The sequence below is a fragment of the Emydura macquarii genome, unplaced genomic scaffold (assembly GCF_026122565.2).
Source record: "Emydura macquarii macquarii isolate MOO-44397 ecotype Brisbane River unplaced genomic scaffold, CSIRO-AGI_Emac_v2 contig_318, whole genome shotgun sequence".
NCBI classification, from domain to species: Eukaryota; Metazoa; Chordata; order Testudines; family Chelidae; genus Emydura; species Emydura macquarii.
Window position 1 is genome coordinate 2,750,804 of NW_027130455.1, and position 17,444 is coordinate 2,768,247.

The 17,444-nt window shown below is 43.7% G+C and overlaps 1 protein-coding gene and 1 long non-coding RNA gene across 2 annotated transcripts; both read left to right on the plus strand.

Moving 5' to 3' along the window:
* Window positions 1–8,177: 8,177 nt before the first annotated feature.
* On the plus strand, window positions 8,178–10,671 carry LOC137165939 (matrilysin-like). The gene is made up of 4 exons (XM_067567479.1): window positions 8,178–8,292; window positions 9,653–9,876; window positions 9,978–10,126; window positions 10,595–10,671. The coding sequence occupies exons 1-4, from the start codon at window positions 8,185–8,187 to the stop codon at window positions 10,669–10,671; spliced, it is 558 nt and encodes a 185-aa protein (XP_067423580.1). The 5' UTR covers window positions 8,178–8,184.
* A 68-nt stretch (window positions 10,672–10,739) lies between these two features.
* On the plus strand, window positions 10,740–12,662 carry LOC137165745 (uncharacterized). The gene is made up of 3 exons (XR_010923480.1): window positions 10,740–11,125; window positions 11,671–11,832; window positions 12,493–12,662. It is a non-coding gene; the product is annotated as an uncharacterized lncRNA (long non-coding RNA).
* The last annotated feature ends 4,782 nt before the right edge of the window (window positions 12,663–17,444 follow it).

The window sequence follows — 17,444 nt, forward strand, 5'->3', positions numbered from 1 at the left end:
ACTTTAGGGTCTTACTGCTATACAATGTGCAGACTGGAGGATTTAGGGGAGGAGGTGGTCTGCTGGTTATTCCTGAAACTAGGCAGAGGAAGATGCATGCTGATCCAGATCCTCAAGGTATTTAGACACCTAATTCCTATTGAAATCAATGGGAGTTTGGCACCTAAATACCTTAGATGAGCTGGGCCACTGCCTCCAAGGCTTCTGGAGGGAAGGTGTCTACCATAAGAACATGAGAATGGCCATACTGGGTCTGACCAATGGTCCATCCAGCCCAGTATCCTGTCTTCCCACAGTGGCCAATGCCAGGTACCAAACTTTTTTCTGGAAGATAAGCCATGTAATGTAGTAAGTAATGGACGTGAGAGACCAGCATTGCACAATGTCTTAAGTAAAGGATTAAAATCAGTCTTGAACTTGATTTAGTCAAAGCACTATGAACCTATGTGGTTTTGTGGGCAAAACAGACTGTATATAGTTGCTACGCCTTTGTAGCGGTTACTTGGCACCTATGGAATCGGAGTGCTTGTAACTGCTGGCTAACTAGACTTGGGCATAGCTGCAGAAGATAGCTATCTGGAAGCACCAGTCCTTCCCCCCCTTGTGAACCTTTCAGTGTTTAATAAAAGTTAAGGTAAGTGAAAGCATTTTTCCATTTTGAAAAGTTACTATGGCCTGGTTTACACTAGAATATTAGATCAGTTTAATTATGTCAGTCAGAGGCCTGAAAAATCCACACTCCTAAGCAACTTAGTTAAGGCGACCTAAGTCCACACGTAGACAGTGCTAGAATTCTTCCGTCAACCTAGCTACTGCCTCTTGGGGAGGTGGGTTACCTACATCAATGGGAGAACCCCTCTGCTCAGCATAAGTAGTGTACACACTGAAGTGTTACAGCGGCGCCACTGCAACGATTAAGTGTAGACAAGCTCTATGTAAAAATAGCCCCTCCATACCCATCTGTTTGGTCCATCTGTGCAGTCAGAGTAATATTTGCTTCCTTTACTTCCCAAAATACATTTTTACCTCCTTTTGCACCAGTTACCAGTGCAGAACCAACACAGATATGGGAGAAGGAGTCCAGGCTGGCTGCCCTAGCTTATCCATCCCTAACAGAGCTAATTAAGTTCTGTGTGCATATACTTAGCTTCTCCTTCACAGCCCCAGTGAAGACAATGAGATTCTCCAGGTGTAACTGGGCACACATATTGAAGACAATGGTGGTGAATAAGTATAGTAGAGGTTGTCATCGGGCCTGCAGAGTCTTTATTATTAGAGATGATGAGCAAACTGGAAAGAACACAGCCTGTTTCATATCCCGGGGTAGAGTGTGTATGGATGGCAATTAGGAAATTATATATTTACTTGTAGATGGAGCTCCCCCTCCCAGGTCATTTTTTTATTGTTCATTTCAATAAAATCCAGATGGGTTCTTGTGATTCTTCATCATGTAAAGGGAAGCCGAGGCCTGTTAGGAGCTGAAGGATCCTATAAGTTGGGGTCACAATAGTGGGGAGGTTTGCAACTGAGGGTGACAGTTTCCACAGAAACTAGACCTAGGTTATGGAGTTCATGCTTGCAAGAGATAAATTTGACCACAGACTTCCCCACTTTCAGAAAGAAATGCAAACTCATTTCTTTGACTTACATGTTCCCCACAGACACAATAGCACAAACAAACCCAAACAAACTTTTTCTCCTGAAAAGGAAGAAAGAGAGAGAAATATTGTAACATTTTAATTTTAAATACTTTGAATGCTCTCAGATGCTGCCATGATCAGGATTATATAAGCAGATGGCGAGATGGCACCCAGGTTTAAGTTAATGCGTGGGAATTCCTGCGGGGTTGCATCTGATGAAATAAACTTAGTTAAGACTATTTATAGAGCACAACAGAGAAAGTAAATGAAAAATTAACATAACAAGTTCTTCACTTCAGCCTGGGGAGGAAGTTTGAAAATGTGGCACTTTATCTAAGCAATCTTTGTAGGCTCTTGAGTTAAACTTACTTTAGCCTCTGTGGCAAATATTGCAGACACCTGCCTGTAAATATTGGACACCTAAGCCTACTGTGAGTGTTAACATAAAGTTCCACCACCAGGGTCTTTCTAGCTAACCTCTACACTGACAGGCATAAAAGGTGCAGTAAGGTAGAAAGTACTAACAGTCCTTTTCACAAACCATCAGGTGTGGCTGTCCAGCCAAACAAGTCCTTCAAAATGGCAACTCCAGGTATCTCACTTTCTCCTTTAACAGGGGAACTCAGGTCATTGAATTAGCATGCTAGCAACTGTCCCCCACAGCACCTCAGATCGATTCAGTGCACGCAGACTCTAGCAGCACTCAGGTGTAAGGGCAAGCAACCCGAATGAAGCATTAACAGAGCTAACAGCAGCTTCTGTCCTCACTGGGGCTGGCGTACGGCTGGAGGAAGTCTCTTCCTGGGGCCTGCATGCAACTGTATCTCTGCTCCTGCCTGAGCATTAACCAGAGAAATGGCATCCTTTTGGTTGTGCAGAGGTGAACTCTTCCACTTTGATCTGCAGGGCACAGGGAACACACTCTCCCGGCCAGTGGGAGCACTACATGCACTTTGCACTTTCTTCCAAGGTTACCTAGGACTTTGTGCAGGGGTGCTGGAGAAGAAAGGGAGCCACTGGCAGTCCTTCTGGGATCTCGCTTCGCTTTGTGGCTTGCCTCTCATAGAATCATAGAATCATAGAATCATAGAATATTAGAGTTGGAAGGGACCTCAGGAGGTCATCATGATGAACCCATTCTGGAAACCAGACAGGGCCCTATCTAAGGGTAGTTTTTGCCTTGCCCTTATGTAACCATGCAAGACAAATTAAGATTTTTCTACTCTCAGATGGCCAGTGAAAGGGCCACCCAGCATTGCAGACCCTGTGCTGAGAGAAGCATAAGAGCTATTGTAAAGATGGTTTCCCCCCAAAAGCTCAGGGAGAAATTCAGCAGAACTGGAGTAGGGAGAAGATGGAGCCATGCCTCTCTCCTCCCTGCATGCACCAGCAAATAGATCTAGCAGGGCAGAGCAAATATGCTGTACCTCTTAAAAGTGGGGTAGTACATCAGTGCTGCCAGTGCTTCCTCTGAGGTGGTGCAGTTGCACCCAGTGTGTTTTAAGGCCTGCTCCAAAGCTTACCGAAGCCAATGGAAGTTCTTCTGTTGACTTCAGTGGGCTTTGGATCAGGCTCATAATGCATATCAACCATGATTCAGTCAAGATTTTAAGCATTCCATGAGTCTTCTCCTGTTCTTAAAGCTAGATACGTGCCTAATTACTGAATCTAGACCATAATGCATAAGGTAGCCCTTAAGATTCTTTTCCAATACCATTACCTAATTGTAAGTGATTCTACCTCTATTCTATTTTCCAAGGCCAAAATATGTATCAAAGACCAAAATGAGGGGGACAAAAATATTATTCATGCAGGACACTAAAAATACTGTGTGATTAGTTATCTGCTCTTCTTCTATCCTCCCTTTCATGATTCTGCATACATAACAAGTAATCTTCAGCAATAAAAGTGAGGGGACAGCAAATTTGTCATTTGAGAGTTATGGAGATGAGTTTTATGGAAGCTGAATGGAAGTTTTGCTTACTGCAAAACTTCCTAAAGCTTTAGAATATAGGAGCAGATTCTGTATATAGCCTTCATAAAAACAAGGTCACTTACAGTAGCTGATGTTCTTCGAGATGTGTTGCTCATGTCCATTCCACTATAGGTGAGTGCATGCCTCCATGCACGGTTCCCGGAACTTTTTTCCCCTTAGCAGATCCCGTAGGGCCAGCTCCAGCATCCCCTGGAGCCCGTCGCACATGCCGCGGTATATGAGGCACTGCTGGCCCTACGCCCCCTCAGTCCCTTCTTTCTGCCAACTCTGGCAGCAGGGACAGGGGGTGGGTTGTGGAATGGATATGAGCAACACATCTCGAAGAACATCAGTTACTGGTAAGTAACCTTGTTTTATTCTTCGAATGCTTGCTCATGTCCATTCCACTATAGGTGACTAACAAGCAGTACCTTGGAGGTATGTTTCCAGGAAGCGGCACCGTCGCCTGCACATAGCAGAACTTGATGCATGACGTAATCCACGAGGAGATGCGCTGGGTGGAGACAGGTGAGCCTTTCACCCGGTCAGTCACTATGACGAAAAGCTGCGTCGATTTCTGGAACAGCTTTGTACGCTTGATGTAGAAGGCCAGCGCTCATCTCACGTCCAGCGATGACTGTCCCGCCGGGAGTCACTGGACCGGCGGTGTCATGCACGTCCTCGGTCCCGGGTGCTCTTCTGTGCCTGGGACCGCCCTCTCGACACCTCCATCTTGGAGGACGACAAGGACTGCCTCCATCGCCGCAAGCCGTGCTGACGAACGGAGGTGCACTCCGAAGAGCTAGAGGTACCAGAGTGTCATCTCGGTACTGATGATTTACGGTGCTGCTTGCCTTGCGGCCCTGCAGACCCCTTCAGTGACCAAGATCGGCGCCGCTCCAAACTCCTCAATGCTGAGCCGGATTCCAATGACCGGGTTCCATCTCATGGACTGCATGGTGCCGAGTCATCCAAAGGCGACAGGGTTCTGCGCCGCCTCGGTGCGGGTGAACTCCTCGATGCCAGGTCCTCTGACGGTGACCGGGTTCTGTGCTGTCTGGGTACGGGCGAACTCCTTAGTGCCGGGGATCTGGAACGGGAGCTGTCCGCACACCGCCTGGCAGACCTCGACCGGTGCCACCTCCTGACCTGCGCTGCCTCTGGTGCCGGGGATCGACATCGGCACCAAGAGGGAGACTCCACGTCCTGTGTCGGAGCAGATTGGCTCGACGATGCCGACCTGGAGCGACTGCTGGGAGAACATCTCTGCTCTACCCTCTGTGGCCGTCCGGCGGGAGATCTTCCTCCCCGTACCAGGGATCTCCACAGCCATTAAGGGGGACCCAACACGGGTTTCCCCCGTGACACTAGCCCCTTCTCACTCGGCGGAGAGGGAGATGGAGGTGGCGTAGGTAAGGCCGACATGGCTCTTGCCTCCTGAAAAGCCTCCGGTGTCGACGGCGTTGGCAGGGGCACTCCCCTACTCCCAAGAGTTGGGAGAGGTTGCCTAACCGAAGATGCAGGCACCAGAGAAGACTTGACGGGCCGGGCCCAGTGCATCTCTGTGCTTGACCCTGCCTGTACCGATGGCACAGGGGAGTCTCCATGCTCCGCGGGCTGTTTCTTCCTCCTCTGTGCTGGCGATGTTGTGCGGTACTGAATCGAGGCCAGTGCTAGCGGTGTGCTCTGCACCAAGGTCACGCTCGGTGCCGAGGCGGAGCGAGCCAGCTCGGATGCCGGGTGGAGCGCTGCCTCCATTAACAGGGCTTTCAACCGTATCTCTCGGTCCTTCTGAGTCCTCGGTTTAAAAGCCCTGCAGATCTTTCACTTGTCCTTTCTGTGTGCTTCCCTCAAGCACTTAAGACAGCGGTCTTGGGGGTCACTAAGCGGGAAGGCCTTCCCGCAGGAAGCACACGGCTTGAATCCCGGAGACCGGGGCATAGCCCCACCGCTCTAAGTCCCTGCAGGGACTTGCCTTATCTCTAACTACTCTTAACTAAAACTAACTTAGAATAACAAACAAGTTCAAATAAGGGGAATAGTACTTGCTGAGAGCAAGGCTAGTTCCAGCAACCGTCATGGGCGGAAAGAAGGAACTGAGGGGGCGTAGGGCCGGCAGTGCCTCATATACCGCAGCATGTGCACGGGGCTCCAGGGGGCGCTGGAGCCAGCCCTACGGGATCTGCTAAGGGGAAAAAAGTTCCAGGAACCGTGCACAGAGGCGTGCACTCACCTATAGTGGAATGCACATGAGCAAGCACCCGAGGAAGAATTGCATTTTTTTTTTCATAAATAAAAATTTGAACAGTAGCTTTTCCTGGTGAATTTAATGAACACAGATATGAAAACATTCTTTAAAGCAGACTAAATACTCAGACAGTACAGCAAAAAAGGATTGAATATCATCGATCAAAAGAAATTAAAACAGTCTTTTTGTAATAGCAGATACACAGTATAATACTCTTCATAAGTGGGGCAAAAGAAACTTTTCTCATGATTTCATGACTTTTTATGGTAATTCTTTCTTCATGGCATCAACGTACACACTTGAAGCACTCTTGAACTTTTCATATAAGGACAGGCTCAAGTGTTGCCGAAAATAAATTTGTTGAGACTCTAGCTCAATCCTTCCTTCCAAGCACAGTGACCAGTGAACGTTCAACAATGAATCACTTGAGTCTACTTCACTTTTTCACCCAACTGAACATTAAAAACACTGAAAGGCAAAATACAGAAGTCGTCATATCAGAAATGATACGTAGTTCCTAGTTTCACTGTGAAATGCCTACACCACAAAAATTCCCCTCTCAGATGGTGGGACAAGTGTATAAGACCTATCTAAGAGTTGTTTTTCACAGACAGTAAGATCATGAGACTTTTTTATATAGTTTTATGATGTTTCATTGTGTGGAAGCAGCAACCACTATAATTAATATCACACAAGAGCTTTTATTTTAACCTCTTATAGCATTCAATAACTTTCACCTTTGAGGTTGAAATTTCCTGATTTGGGGCCAGATTTTCTGCTGTGCTCAGTTTCTGTTGAGTGCAGCACAGTGACAGGGGTTAGTGAACTGGTTATGGTTCCCTGCCTCTCTGCTTAATTTTTTATCCTTGCCCAGGTTAGAGCAGCCTGGGGGCTGCTCTAATTAGTGATAGCTGATAATGGGCTCATTGACTTTGGACTTTCTCTGATTTATGTGAGGAACCAGATCATCCCTGTGATGGCCCAAGATTGGCAGAGCACAAGGTTGATTACATCAGGATGTCTTTTAACCATCACCCCTTTCTCAGTTGTGCCAAAACACCGCTCAGACACAGGGGTCTTTCTATTAACTTCAGTCAAAGTAGACTGAACTGGGCCCTCGGGCCCCTCTCCTACAGTCACATACATGCTCAACATTATGCATGTGAGTAGTCCCTTTGTGAAACACAGCAGTTGCTTCTTCCCCAGTTACAGCTCCAGATGCTGGGAAAGCGGGAGTGGAGGGGCTATTTCACTTTTTCCTCCAGATTAGGTCCACTGTCACTAAGATGTGCACCCAAAAAGTGACAATAAGCCAATATTTGGCTTGAAGTACCCCGTACAATAAATCCATTGCTTTCTGTAGAATTCCATGGCGTGCAAGAGAGGCCAGTATTTGGCTCAGTAGACCAGATAGATGGTTTGACCCAGTTCTGCTCTCATTTATATTACTGCAACCTCACTGAAATCCACAAGGTTGCATCAGTGTAACCGAGTATGAATCCTCATTCTTTCTGATAAGCATCTGGTTTTTTCACACGCATACCATAGGATAGTTCTAGTCCTTTTATTTTATACCTAATAATCCATTACAGAAATTGTCTCTTGAGAGCCCATCAGATTTGGATAAAAAATATTGAGATGTCCCATAACCTCCTATTTCTACACATAGAAGGGGCCAGATTCTGATCTCAATTACATCTGGAGAAACCCCTCTAACTTCTGTAGATTTACAGTAAACTTCAAGGTAACTGACATCAGAATTTGGGCCAGAAAGCTTAAATAGAAAGTTTTACACTGGCAGGTATCACAAAGTAAGTAGTTTTAAGTGATTTCACTCACACGGCATTAACACGCATTTAGTCACAGCCCCTGCAGTCAATCAATACATGTAGAGTATCGAGCCAGAAAAGTGTTGCAATGTGTGTTAATGGCACCAAGGAAATTTTGGCAAGCTGAGATTGTACAGTAAGTACATTTATTGACTGAGATTAAGCTAACTTCCCTGTGCACCAGTGGTTTTAGCACCTGAATAGCATGAAAGGGGAGATAAAGAAAGATGGCTGCCTGCTCTGTCAGTGTGACATCAGCTAATTCTGTCAACAAAAAGTTTTAGTTAATGTTTCTTCATTTCCATATTGTCATAAAGACACCTTAAAAATGTTACAACAATTAACAAAACCACAGAGGAAGCCTAAAAAAATGACTCATGTAAACTATTACCACACACAGCAGTAAAGGCCTATATAAGCATTACAGCTGTGCTCATTAGACATAGAAGATCTAAGATTTTCTTTTTTTAGCAGAGATCATTCGATAACATTATGCGATACATCCTACTCTGCACTGCACTGTTCTTGCCTGGATGCCTTGCGCTTCCAGTTCCACTTAAACCAGAGCGATGGAGCATCAGCGACTTGAAGCGTCTACAGGTATGGTGCGAATGCAGCTATCTGTCGGGCTGTACAGCTGATCTGTGAATATACTGTTTTTTTGGTTTATGTCTACATTCTAATGATTGCGTTTTTTCCAGAAGAGCATGAGACATCATTTTATTTTTACCCTTGTGTTATGTAGTTGTTAAGTCAGCTCACAAAAACTAGATGGCGTAAAGTACAATTTTCAGAAGCCCCTAAGTGACTTAGGAGCCTAAGTCCTATTTGCAAAAGTGAATTAGGGCCAGGGAATAAATTCCAAGTAAATGGAATCCCTAAAACGAATAGGCCAAATTAAGGGTTAATCTGATGGGTGTGTGTATTTTATGTATATAAACATAGTATTACATAGTTCTATAATATTTCAGTAAAATTAAAATCATATTTTAATAATGAAGGCTTACACTATTTTAGATATGTCAAACTATAGCTATATCCTGCGCTCACATTTCTTCAAGGAGAGGCAAGACTAGTTCTATTTCCCACACTGATTGGACTATTCTCTGGATTCTAATGTCCAGTAAACTCCCATTAAAATAAACAGGACCACTTGATTCAGTGTCTTGCTATTATTGTGCAAGGCTTTCTCTCTATATTTAATCTGTATTATGCAGAGATGACAGGTTGTTCTATCGCACTTGGTAGACTGCAGTGTGGAAAAAAAAAAAGATGTATCCGTGTATCCAAGTATCCATGGTTAGAATATAAAGTAACGACACCACCACAAATAAAATGTTGAGGGAGTTTTAGGGTTGATGATTTCAGCTTATTGCGGGGCAAAATATTAGCTAAAAATATCCCGGATGAGTCCACAGCTCCCACAAACCCTTTCCTTCTGGTAAGACCCATAATAGTCCAATAGTACCAAAAAGGTACCGGATGATTTCACAGTAATGTTTATCAAAAATTGTCACAATGAATGGTGATTTATTGTTATCTTTATTAAGTACAAACAGTATGATCCTTTGTTCCCACCCTCCACCTCCTCTTCCCCTATTTTCAAGCCAAATACTGCTTGGTTAAAAATAATTTTCTGGGAAGTTCAAATATCCCAAGTCAAGCCAGTAAAGCTCACCTATATTTTTTTATTAAAACTCTCCCTCTTTGCCCATTACTGACTGATAGTCTAAGTTTGATCCTGCAAAGTTGCTGGCTGACTGCAACTTCCATTAAATATTAATAGGTATTGCAGGCTCTCTGCACTAGGATCTAGGATCTCAGGATTTAGGTCTCTGATACTTATTGGCCAATTGATTTTTAAAAGTATAATTGCCTCTAAGAAAACACAACTGCAATGTGCAGTAAGTAGATGATAATGGAAATACACCCCAAGTCTAATGTTTCTTTTCATTTTCAGAGTTATCTTGACAGGTTCTTTCCATCAATTAATAAAGCAGATGGTCATACCTTAGAAGAAAAAATTAAAGAGATGCAGAAATTTTTCCATCTGACTGTAACAGGAAAATTAAATTCAGAAATTGAGAAAATGATGAGTATGCCAAGGTGTGGAGTCGCCGATGTATTAAGTTACAGCACATTTCCAGGAAATCCAAGATGGACGAAGAATTTGTTGACTTACAGGTTGGTTATATTTCACTTTTTAATGTATTGTTTTGTTTTAATGATGCCCTCTTATTCCATACCTTAAATGACAATATTTTATTTTCTTGTGTTGCCATTAGGTTCCTTAACTATACACCTGATCTGCCTCGCTCTGTGGTGGAAGAAGCAATCAAAAAGGCTTTTAAAGTGTGGAGTGATGTGACTCCATTGCAGTTTCAAAAAGTTGCCAGACGGGAAGCAGATATCCTGATTCGTTTTGCGCATGGTGGTGAGGCTTTTTTTAAGAATCCATTAATTACATTTTTTTTAAAGCTGAAACTATATTTTAAAAGTACATAGGCTGATGGAAGAACCCTTTCTGTTGGCATAGGTAGTGTCTACACTAAAGTGCTGTAGCGTTCTAAGTATAGCCAACCCTTAGAGATCCATCCACAAACATCCCATAGCACAATCTTCTGATAGCATCTTCCGGGTGATGAATTTTTCACAATTTTCCTGCAAATCCTTGCCCTCTAGCAAGAAATTGTAGCCCTTCTTATAGACAGAAGAGGAGAGTCTACCTCTGGATGAGGATCTGGACATCCCATGCACCGTTACAGGGAATTTAACAGACGATACACTAAACCAGTGTACCAAATGAGGTGCAGTGGTTATCTAAAATCATTCACTTGATGTATTATAAGTGGTGCAAGTGGCATTACCTCTAATTAACATTGCCCAATATTGTCTGTTTTAGGATTCTGTCTTCAGATGCTTTTAACTTTGCAAAGGTTAAGCCATTCAAACTGTCAGCCTCAGGCTGAACTTTTATAGAAAGTTTCAGCTAAGATGATTCAGCCATTTCTGAGAACATGACCTCAATAAGACAGAGGTCCTGTGGGGATAAAATAGTATGCGATCATCTAATTAAAAACTATAGCATAATGCGCACACACACAAGGAGACTAAATTCAACTTGCACAGGCAACCTTAAGTGTCGCATTTCCTATCTTTTGAGTGCAACTTTGCAACCTTAACATAATTTTAGTGTCATTAATCTACAATTATTACAAGTAAACTCTAAACTTCCAGATGTGAAATCCAAAGTTTAAAATGCATCATTCTGTCAACTGATAACACATTCATATCTTTTCACATGCAGCACATGGTGACTCATCCCCCTTTGATGGAAGAGGGGGAGTATTGGCCCATGCCTCTGCACCTGGCTCAGGGATAGGAGGAGATACCCACTTTGATGAGGCTGAGAGTTGGTCACAAAATCATATAGGTAAAGTATTCCATGTACCCGTCACAAGAAGTTCAGCTCCTTCTAAACAAAAGGTGTTGGTATTTGCTTCCTATGACTGTTCAGAAGTTTCACCTCTGTCTCTATACATATATCTTGGGGGGTTCTGTAATTGTAACATACTTACATTTATGTTACATATAGTCCCTATATTCTAAGGAGCTCAAAGCACTTTACAAAGGTGAGCAAAAAATATTATCCTCCTTTTATAGATGAGTGCAGAAAATTTAAGTGATCTTCACATGATCAAAAGGTGAGCCAATAACAATTGCCAAAAGATGAGTCAGGAATAGAATTCAGGTCTCCTGACTCCCATTCCGAGGCTCTGCAATATTCTTACTAAAATATGTGGACATACATATTTTAATGAAATAGGAGATTATGTAAAAATAAATTAAAACTATTGGATTTCATCACAATGGAAAGAAAGATGCAAATTTCCCTGCTTGTGATGCTCAGTTCCATTATATGTTAAAATCTATCATTCATTTCACATAATTTTCTTTTATCTTTTTTCTGTATTTTAGGAACAAATTTGTTCCTTGTCGCTGCTCATGAATTTGGTCATGCTTTGGGACTGGGTCATTCAAAAGTTCGAGGTGCTCTGATGTACCCTTTCTATAGCTACCAGAACCCAAACACCTTCAAGCTTCCCAATGATGACAGACGAGGAATTCAGAAATTATATGGTAATATCAGCGGGAGATGTTAATTTTTATATAAAAAATTACTAACAAAGGTTCAGATTTTGCCACACTTTACACTGAGCAGTACCTTACTTAGCAAACAGCCCCACTGATTTGAATGGCCTACTCTCAGAGTAAGGTACTACTCAACGTGAGTAAGGATATCAAAATTTAGACCAAAACAACATGATTCACTTTATACCTCCCACCTGTCCTTTCTGGAGTCTGAGAGCAACGTCTCCATAGTGCAACAACAGCTAATAGAGTTGGAGATCCTGGCAGACTATGGGTTCCCTGCCCACCAGTGCCTTGCCGAAATCACTAAGGACGCCATTCTGCTAACCTCACTACCACGGAGTAGTACCTTGCTCTCCCAACCAGGCCGTTGAAATCAGTAGAACTACTTGCTGAATGAGAGATGGCTCAATGTACGTATGACAGAATCTGGCCCTCACTTGATCTTTCATGGAGTCAGATACTACTCCAGAGCTACAGTGGCAAAACTGCACCCTAAACCATTGAGCAAATCTTGCATGTGCCAATTGTGTGTGGACATGCCCTTCCATGAGAGACTTCACAAGGCAACACCAATCATGATATATATTTCTCTGTATTTTGTCTCTTAAACAAATACTTTAATATTTCCATATTTCTATTCCACAGGCAGGAAAAAGTGAAAACTTCTAAAGAACCATGATGTGTTTAAAAGGAATGAAGAATTCACATGCTGTTCTTTATTTCACATCAGAAATGTTTCATTTTATTTCTTCGGTGAATTAAAATGCCAAATGTTTGAAGAGCAAATTCTGCTCCTATACATTTACTGAGATTTGAAAACCTCTTTAAATATATTCAATATTTTCTGTGAAAATAAAAATTCTCTCAGCACTATTCTGCCATCCGATATTCTGGTCTGTCCTAAACTCTGGTGCGATGCATTTCACTGGTGGGTTCAGTGACTTCTGTATGTACAATACATATATACAGGAGAAAATTCTCAGTTGGGTGCTTAAAGTGCTTGAGTCCATCGAACTCCATGGTTTAGGTTCCCTGTTCCCAACCCACTCCCTTCTCCCACTCCCTGCTCTGTCCCTTCCCATTCCCTCTACATACATACCCAGACTCACAGTACCCTCCAGAGGGCTCAGCAGAAGTATGTAAGATCATAGAATTATAAAATCATAGCGCTGGAAGGGACCTCGAGAGGTCATCTAGTCCAGTCCCTGCACTCATGGCAGGACTAAGTAATATCGAGACCATCCCTGACAGGTGTTTGTCCAACCTGCTCTTAAAAATCTCCAATGATGGAGATTCCACAACCTCCTTAAGCCATTTATTCCAGTAATTAACCACCCTGACAGTTAGGAAGTTTTTCCTAATGTCCAACCTAAACCTCCTTGCTGCAGTTTAAGCCCATTGCTTCTTGTCCTGTCCTCAGAGGTTAAGAAGAATAATTTTTCTCCCTCCTCCTTATAACAACCTTTTATGTTCTTGAAAGCTGTTATCATGTCCCCTCTCAGTCTTCTCTTCTCCAGGCTAAACAAACCTAGTTCTTTCAGTCTTGCCTCATAGGTCATGTTTTCTAGACCTTTAATCATTTTTGTTGCTCTTCTCTGGACTTTCTCCAATTTGTCCACATCTTTCCTGAAATGTGGCGTCCAGAACTGGACACAATATTCCAGTTGAGGCCTAATCAGCGCAGAGTAGAGCGGAAGAATTACTACTCATGTCTTACTTATAACACTCCTGCTAATACATCCAAGAATCATGTTTGCTTTTTTTGCAACAGCATTACACTGTTGACTCACATTTAGTTTGTGATCTACTATGACCCCCAGATCCCTTTCCGCAGTACTCCTTCCTAGGCAGTCATCTCCCATTTTGTATGTGTGCAACTGATTGTTCCTTCCTAAGTGGAGTACTTTGCATTTCTTCTTACTGAATTTCATCTTATTTTCCTCAGACCAGAATGATCTGGACAAACTGGAGAATTGAATTATAATCCTATCTTCCAAAGCACTTGCAACCCCTCCCAGGTTGGTATTGTCCTTAAACTTAATAAGTGTACTCTCTATGCCATTATCTAAATCATTGATGAAAATATTTAACAGAACCGGACCCAGAACTGATCCTTGCAGAACCCCACTCATTATGCCCTTCCAGCATGACTGTGAACCATTGATTACTACTCTCTGGGAATGGTTTTCCAACCAGTTTTGCATCCACCTTATAGTAGCTCCATCTAGGTTGTTTTTCCCTAATTTAAGAGAAGGTCATGCAGGACAGTATCAAAAGCCTTACTAAAGTCAAGATATACCACATCTACCACCTCTCTCCTATTCACAAGGCTTGTTACCCTGTCAAAGAAAGCCATCAGGTTGGTTTGATATGATTTGTCCTTGACAAATCCATGTTGACTGTTACTTATTACCTTAGTACCTTCTAGATGTTTGCAAATTGATTGCTTAATTATTTGCTCCATTATCTTTCCGAGTACAGAAGTTAAGCTGACTGGTCTGTTCATGGTGAATGCGAGTTTTTTCATGAAGTTGGTAGATTTCTATTTCATACAGCTAAATTCAGTGCCTTCCATGGTGACTGCTCTGTAATTCCCCGGGTTGTCTTTATTTCCCTTTTGGTAGATGGGCATTATATTTGCCCTTTTCCGGTCTTCTGGAATCTCTCCTGTCTTCCCAGACTTTTCAAAGATAATTGCCAATGGCTCAGATATCTCCTCAGTCAGTGCCTTGAGTATTCTAAGATGGATTTCATCAAGATGATGCAGTGTGCACAACCAATCCCTGCTTCCGCACCGGAAAGTCTGTATCACTACCCAGAGTGTCTCCCTCCCAAAACTCTGTGGAAATCTGAGAGGCACATGCTGTTTAGGTACGCCAGGTATATGGCCTCATTCACTGCAGTGCTTGAGTGCTTCCCAAGTATTTAAATATAGAAATCACAATTATGGTACCCCATCCATTCTCCATTTTTATTCAATCCTTACTCGGGTAGGTTCCTGTTGAAGTCAGGACAGGATAAAAAAATGAGTAAGGGCCTCAGGAAATGTCCTATGGCAGCAATCCCAAACATTTGAAAGCTAAGCCACCCTTCAGGAAAAGGAAGTAATCACACATTGTGACACAGAGGCCCTGTCAGAAGACTGGGTCATAGGCAGTCATGCCTAGTGGTTGGAGCAGGAGTCAGACCTAGTCAGAGTCCAAATGCCAGACCCCAATGTCAAGGCAGAGTCAGAGCCAGGGATTGGAACCAAAGATCAGAGGCCAAATGCCATAGCCAAGGCTTGAGACAGAGTCAGAACCAGGAACCTGGGCTGAGGGTCAGAACCGGATTACACAGACAGGGAAGGCAGGAGCAGGGCTGGTTCCAAGGCAGCAGCAAGGCTGAATGGGACAGGACAGGAACAAAGCCAGGTGGAAGGCAGGATCTAGCCTGGAGTGAGGCTGGGTGCAGGGCAGGGTCGAGGCTGGAGCAGTGCCAAAGCAAGTCAGGAGCAGGGCTTGGAGTGAGACAAGCACAGGAAGGCAGAGAGACTCCGTGGGCATCTATGTTGAGCGGCCACTGATCATCTGCAGCTGTTGGGCTTAATAGCAAGCCACCTGACTGCCTTAGCCAATCAGGTGGGTCTGCTGTGGCCCATCTGTGCTGATTAGTTGCCTGGTGACTGGGCAGGCCCAGCTACATGCCCTCGCTTCTGACACACTCATTGGTGCCAGCTGGCAAAGGTTTCACTACTCTATGTCAGCAACTCCTATCAGGCCTGACAAGCTCACTACACCTCACACACTACTTTCATATCCCAAAAGGGGCATGTGCGGTGTCTAATAAAAGCATGTGTCATACCGATCCTCCTAACTATTGGGAGATGTATGTACGGATGACATTTAAGGCATTAAGACATATTTTCAGAAGATATATGTAAAGACTGTGTCCCAAGCAGGGTTGTCAGACAGGTATGCCACGCAAAGGAATGTAAATTCACCTATTTGCACAGGTTCACAGCTTAGGTTCACAAATGAAGCTTTGTAAGCCCACACAATTGAAGCCCATTTTGCATAGGGAGTCAACCGGAGTATGTGAAGATAACTTGGAGCCAGCACCCGAGGAAAGGATCCATGAGGGATGTTGACTCTGAGGACAAAAATCAATGGACTTTGGGGTATAAGAGGAAAGCAAAAAAACACCTTGTTTATCCTTCCCTGAATGCAAAAAGTCTTTTTGCTTCCTCAAGAAAGTTGTATCCTGGGCATGTTGATTAGTGATGCCAGGAGATTGCTTTAGGTGAGAAACTGCTGTAAACATGGATTTTAGCCCGTTGATGTTAAATTTGGACTCTAAGAAGCATGTTATGCTTTTTGGTTTATGTGTAACCAGTTCTGTTTCCATTATCCTGACTCAGTAGCTCTTAAATCTCAATCTTTGATAATAAACTTACGATTGTTTTACTATACATATATCTCAGTAGTGTGATGTTATAAAGGATCTGATCCTGAGTTCTACCAGTCAAGCTGTGTGTAGACTGTTCCCTTGGGGACAGCTCACCTGGTAATTTCTGTGAGTGTCCAGTGACAGGAATCTGACACTACAGGGGGACACTTTCAGAAAGGCATGGGGGCTAGGGTGCACTATTGTTAACTGCAAGGCAAAGTAAGGGCTGCCAGAGCCCTGAGGAGATTGTTTGTGTGAATAACAGACTGGTGGTGTGAGGGAGCTGAAATCCAGTCAAGCACAAGCAAATCTTCCTCTCGCTGGAGGAGTGTGGGGGGGGAGGGAAACAAGGTAATTCAGAGCCTTGGACACCCCAAGAAAGCGACACACATGCCTGTAACCTCCTTTTCCTCCTCCATGTGTCTTTTCATCTTGGCCAAACCTTCAAATATGTTTAAAGCATGTTCAAATACATTAAGGACTGTGATCAACTGTTCTCCGTGTGCATGGAAAGTAGGAGAAGAAGTAATCAGCTTACACTAGCAGCAGGGGAGATGTAGGTTAGATATAGGAAAAACTTTAACTACCCCAGTGGTTCTCAAATGGTGTTCCGCGGAACCCTAGGGTTCCGTGGGCTGATCGGAAGGGTTCCACAAAGAAGCTGTACCGCGCTGCCGAATGTTAAAAAAATCTGGTGCCGCCGATCAGCTGCTTGCGCACTGCCGATCAGCTGATGGTGCCGCCGAACAGCTTCTCGCGCGCCGCCGAACAGCTGATGAGGCCGCCGAAAACAACCCTGAAAGCGCGCCGCCGAATCAAGCAAACACCGCGCCGCCAAAAAGAGGAAGATTTCCTTGACTTTTCGACGGACGGTATGGCATGGGCAGGCCAGGGTTCCGAGGGTGGAGAGAAATTGAGAAACACTGAACTACCCTTATGTTAAGTAGAAACTCTGGAATGGGCTTCCAAGGGAGCCTGTGGAATCCCCATCATTAGAAGTTTTAAAGAACCTGTTAGACAAATACTTGTCAGGAACGGCCTACGTATACTTGGTTCTGCCTCAGCGCTGGACTAGATGACCTTTCTAGGCCCCTTCCATCCCTACATTTCTATGATTCTATGAACTGTAGAGTTTAACTGGCGAGCACCACAGTGAATTGACCCTCAGA

Excerpts from the sequence above, each read along its gene's own strand:
- LOC137165939 (XM_067567479.1), top strand. The coding sequence starts at position 8,185 with ATGCGATACATCCTACTCTGCACTGCACTGTTCTTGCCTGGATGCCTT. Across the intron at positions 8,293-9,652 it reads GCGACTTGAAGCGTCTACAG|AGTTATCTTGACAGGTTCTT; the intron begins GTATGGTGCGAA and ends TTTCATTTTCAG. Across the intron at positions 9,877-9,977 it reads AAGAATTTGTTGACTTACAG|GTTCCTTAACTATACACCTG; the intron begins GTTGGTTATATT and ends TGTTGCCATTAG.